The following is a 5,384-nucleotide window of genomic DNA, read 5'->3' as shown; positions in this document are numbered from 1 at the left end:
ACAGGGACATTTCATTTTTTTTGGTACTCCTATTTTAAAAGTCCAGGAAACTGTAAATAATTTCCCAAAGGAGTTTAAAAAAAATCTTTATTTTGAGGTGCTTGTTTGCAAAAACTGTGGAAATAACCTTGCGCAAGACTGCAAGGCAAATTGCCATCCTTAGTAGCACTTTTCGAAAGCAGACGACGGCGGGAAAAAGATGAGGTAACAGTAAAATATGGAACAATGAGGAATAAGACATTCAGAAAGTTTATTTAAATGAAATCTTTATTAATAAGGCAAACATTAAAATACAAAATGCACCTCTCCCCTTCATGAGAAAAAGAAAAACTTCTTAAAAAACTGTCAAAAACTTCTCAAAACAAGTTACTCAAACCAACGTGTTACAGATGGGAAAAAGAATATCGACCCTCTCTCGACCCTCCAGCGTCTCCGAGGCTTCACTTTGCCGCCTGCTGGGCCTGACGGCGAAGCAGCACGTAGATCTTCTCTTTGATCCAGTCCTTGTTGTACGGCTGGTACGTCTGTGTGTCGGCACGATACCTGAGGGAGCACGAAAAACTATATTTTAGTTTCAAATATCTTTTAGGCACGGCTGCCCTGGATGCTCAGTTCCTCTAATGCACAATCGAATGAGACACTTTCTGTCTCGATCACTGTTTGCTCGTCCTCTCCTTGACATCAGAAGTCAAGTTGAGCTACCGGGAGAGATAAAAGCACCACGGCAATGCTCAAGGGCACTTCAGCAGAGTGGTTGTTTGTATTCACAGGGGCATGAACCTCCTAATTGAATCACCCAAATTAACAAAAATGCTCCAAATTAACAAAAATGCCCTAAATTAACGGGGCTTCAGGCATTAGAGAGGTTTCATCAGCTCTTACAGGACGTCTGCAGCACTGAGGGTTTGAATCCTGACTTGTTCTACATCACTTTTCTGCACTCACTCTAAGTTTTTATCCTAATACAACATCATTTTAAACAATATGATAAAGCAGAAAGCATCGTTTTTACCAATATTCTGAGGTAGAAATACAAATAAATGTTCAAATTTTCCCCATTTATACCAAATGCACCAGAAAAGCTGGAAGCAAACAATCTTTAGAAAGTAACTTAACCTCTAAAACTTGTGTGTCAAATCAAATTCTCTGTCACAAAACTGCTAAAGATGTCTTTGTAAGGTCGATTTATGAGTAGTATTAATGTTTCTGTGGCATTATGATGGAAATATGAAAATAAAACAAGCACACCTTCTAACAGACAACACATGAAGACTGAAAACAAGTGCTTTAAATAGTTTTATCATTATTTAAAGCTAATACAAAAAAGCAGCGCACGGATAACGGAGAAAAGATTTTTATGTGCATGACTAAAGTTAATATTAATAACATTAATTATTGAGACCTGACTTTAATTTGACGCTATGTGTGCTTCTGTTTAGGAATACTGGAGGACCACAAAGCTATCGGAGGACTTGGTTTGGGGACGGCCCACAATATGGTGAACCCTCCACACTGAAGAGCAAACGGAGGCAGAGACTTTAAACCATCCGTAAGGTAGCTTTTTTGCTTATTGCTTTGTTGTCCAGTGAGGTCATTTTACTAAACATTGTGCTTCTATACGAAATGCTGAGTGTTTTGGTGGGCAGGTTTTGACTAATATACTGGAGGACTTACACGTATTTTTGTTCTGATACTGCTAACAGTTAAGATTTTATGTTCAATATCCTGAAATGTGACCATCTTCACAACCCTTCCCTCAAAAAAATTACGCCACATGTAGTATGCACAACATCAACATCTCTTGACACTCCATATTTTAGAAATCAGTATAATGTCATTAGCTTTTGTTTTGTCAAACTTACACCAAACAGCTGAGGTCGGCCAGGTCGTCGATGAAGTCAAACAGCTGGCTGATGTCGTACGTTATCGACGGGCTGTTGGGGTTCATTCTCTTTAGATGCTCCTCATACATCTTACACACACCTGAGCAGGAGACACAAGATCCACTATATTACACTCATCAATGTAAAACATGTTAACCCAAATCATCTACAGTAATTACAGAAAAAAGACGAATATAATGCAAAACATTTTCCTATTGACTGGACACAGTTTTGATCCCTTCTGCTGATTAAGAAGGTTGTTAAATTTGTGGCCCTGTATATTGTAAACTAAATATCAGACAAATGCAGTTAAACATCTATGATCAGGCATATTTCAGTGGTGACCATGTGTACAACCAATAATTGTTACATCTCCCAGGTTTTTCATATCTGTTATTCTTGTTTTTTGTTAGCTTTCATCTTTCATGTCACATGTGCTTTACAGCTGCTCACCAGCATCATTCAATTACTACTAGATTTGTAATTGACTGATAGTTGATTTTTAAAGGCCGATATAATAACGATTGTTTGGAGCAGGAAAAAGCAGATTAATAAGCCTATCTTCTTGACTTCTGCAGCAGCCTAGTCGGCTACTTTTGCATACACCATTTCTAATAACTCAGTTTTTTTGTCACTGCAAATTTAATAATTTGTAAGAGAATATCCTGAAGTGTGATTTGGTGGATTACATCGTTGGAAAATATTCTATTTATTTGCACTGGGTGATGCTGTTCTGTGGTTTAGGACTGGCCAAGATTACGTCTGTCGCGCGTCCTGTTACATTGTTAAATGCCACTCTTGCAAACCACTAATGTTGGTGCATATTCTCGGGGTAAGGAGTAACAGTGAATTATTTATTTTTCCTCCCTGTCTTGTGTCGTGGACAAAGAGCTGATACTATTGCATTAGTGTTTTGCGTTATAGATTTGGGAGATAACTTGTTTTTCCTCTCCCTCTACGTTGACTTTGTGTATGGAGCCTCCATGAAAAACGGTAGTATACTGTATGTCCCCTCCATCAGAGCCCGGTTCCGCCGATAACAATAGTTTGTAAAACGTCCTATAGGCGACAATTAATCTGTCTACCTCTAATATGTAATACTTTTGAAATATAACTGTGTTAGAATAAATTACAAATTATTGTTGGTTTTATTTATACTATCTTACCCAGAACAACCATAATTTTACTGTTGTGAGTTGTATACATGTCAACGGTGAATATAAAGAGCTACAACTCAACTATTTACTGATACAGACTCAAGATAGATTGGAAGTTTTACGGAAATGCTCAAAAGTAAGATTGCTATTGTGACTTTTACGGAAAGGTAACGTGGGCTTATTCAAACATGAGACCAGTATCATGTAACATAACCTATCACATTTACATAAAGTGAATGCCTGTAAGTGCGTCATGTTTGTGTTGCAATGGAGGAATGTGCAGCAGGCATGACTGATGCAGGGAGAGCATTTTCGTGTAAGCCCAAGAGGATTGAAAATGTCATTGCATGTCACTATGGGAGTGTACTGATCCTTCATAAGGACAGGGCACAAAAGCACCATCAGCTCACCTTCCATACACTCGTTGACGGATTCATAGTCGGCGTACGTCCTCCCCTCTGGCCTCTTGGTGGGCTGCACCAGCAGGATGGTGTGAGACTGAAAAACCACACACACACACACACGTATTCATTTCCTTGTCTTACTTCCAGGTGTGACAGCCAGGGAATGAAATTAGCACCTGCCACCTGCCAAATCCAGGGTAAATGTTTGCTGTGGCAGGTAAAAATTCCAGGTCATCTGCCACCATGGCAGACTGGGTTTCCTTGTATTAAGAAATATTATTTTTAAAAAGCAATTCTAAAGGCTAAATTAAATATAGTCATGCATTAAGGTTACATGATATATTCCAAAATTCTACACTCTGGTACCACTGACTCAGTTTTCTACCTAGATTTCAGAAGTGGCAGACAAAAGAAATTGAGTGGCCGGTAGAAATGTTCAGTGACCTGTAGAAATGTTCAGTGACCTGCCACAGTGGCAGGAGAGGAGAAAGGTTAATTTGACCCTGGTGACAGCCAATTCATCATGCAGTCAAATAATGAAACACTAGGGTCACATATTAACAGATGTGTGCTTGTTTTTCTCCATATTATATCAATATAAACTGAGTTTTTTGCTTGTTTGTACAGACTAACTAATTTAATGATTCTGCTTTGAGCTCTGGTGGTTAATTAACTAATGATGTCTGATTATCATGAAGTTTAAGGTTTTATGGAGGAATATTTGCAGTTAATTAGTTAATAGTGTTATTTTGCTGTGATGTGTCGTTCCCTTAACATGCAGCTATATTTAATGTATTTGTACTAAACTAGTTTGTAGCCAAAACCTCCACAAAATAACAAAATAACAGTATTTTCCTGAGAGATTACTGAGATAACAGACGCACATCTGAGCCTAGAGCTGAATCTTAATGTAAGTTAGCAAACATGCACTTAGATAGGAAGTTAAAGTTGAATATTTAACACATATAAACAGAGCTAGGGGTCTCTTTAGCAGTAAATCAGAGCTGTATTTGTGTGAGTCAGTCAGAGTCAGTGTGGTTTAATGCAGCTGCTCAACAGCTAACGTTAGCAGAGAGCTCTCAGCTCAATTAAACAGCTCATCTGCTGAGATAAAACCGACACACTGCTTCCACTACTATTAGTCTTCATGGATACATAAATATATATACTCTAAATATAAATATCACGACGTACTAACCATGATTTTAATATATATCTTTCAGTCGGTGTCCGTCGATTTTTTCTTGGATCCTTGCTTCTTCTCGGACGAGTTGACCTGTGACACCGGAAGTACAACTTAGTGATGTGCAGGTCGCAAACGAGCCGGTTCAAAGAGCCGGCTCTTTTAAGTGAACGAAAAGAGCCGTATTTTATTATTTATTTATTTATTTTTATTATTTTTTTATTAATTCAAGGCAGAATGATAGGATGATCTTCTCCGCGCCACGGGCAATTCATGCACTGACTTTGACTGAATGTTGTGTTAATGACATCCGTGAGACCAACCAATCAGGTGATTAAAGACAAGGATCATACCATCAAGCAGGGAGGGGCGGGGGGACTGACTGTCTACAGGTACAGAGCAGGATGGAGAGGAGGAGAGAAAGAGAGAGAGGAGTGTGGTGCGGTGCGGGTGCGGGTGCGGTGCGGTGCACGAATAGCAGACAAGATGAGTGACAGTCGGAAACGAAGCAGCATGTAAAATTATGGTATTCAGGAAATTATAGGGTTTAGTGTAATTATATTGAATAATTTAAGTGATATAGTTAGATAGATAGATAGATAGATAGATAGATAGATAGTAACTTTATTGATCCCGAGGGAAATTCAAGTTCCCAGCATCACAGTTCAGAGACTGTTAAAAATGAGTATAGTGCATTATTATCTGTCCTGCAGACCGTCCTCCTAACCCTATATGCGCAAACATACTAATCAAAAAT

General features: G+C 38.6%; 1 protein-coding gene across 1 annotated transcript; it reads right to left on the bottom strand.

The window, feature by feature from the left end:
* Positions 1-249: 249 nt before the first annotated feature.
* On the bottom strand, positions 250-4,801 carry LOC119475075 (enhancer of rudimentary homolog). The gene is made up of 4 exons (XM_037747562.1): positions 4,643-4,801; positions 3,451-3,538; positions 1,863-1,983; positions 250-543 (listed from the first exon to the last, which is right to left on the bottom strand). The coding sequence occupies exons 1-4, from the start codon at positions 4,643-4,645 to the stop codon at positions 441-443; spliced, it is 315 nt and encodes a 104-aa protein (XP_037603490.1). The 5' UTR covers positions 4,646-4,801; the 3' UTR covers positions 250-440.
* Positions 4,802-5,384: the final 583 nt, after the last annotated feature.

Source organism: Sebastes umbrosus, chromosome 16, assembly GCF_015220745.1.
Source record: "Sebastes umbrosus isolate fSebUmb1 chromosome 16, fSebUmb1.pri, whole genome shotgun sequence".
Classification (NCBI taxonomy): Eukaryota; Metazoa; Chordata; class Actinopteri; order Perciformes; family Sebastidae; genus Sebastes; species Sebastes umbrosus.
Note: the sequence above shows the minus strand (reverse complement) of the source record. Positions and strands in the feature narration are given on the sequence as shown.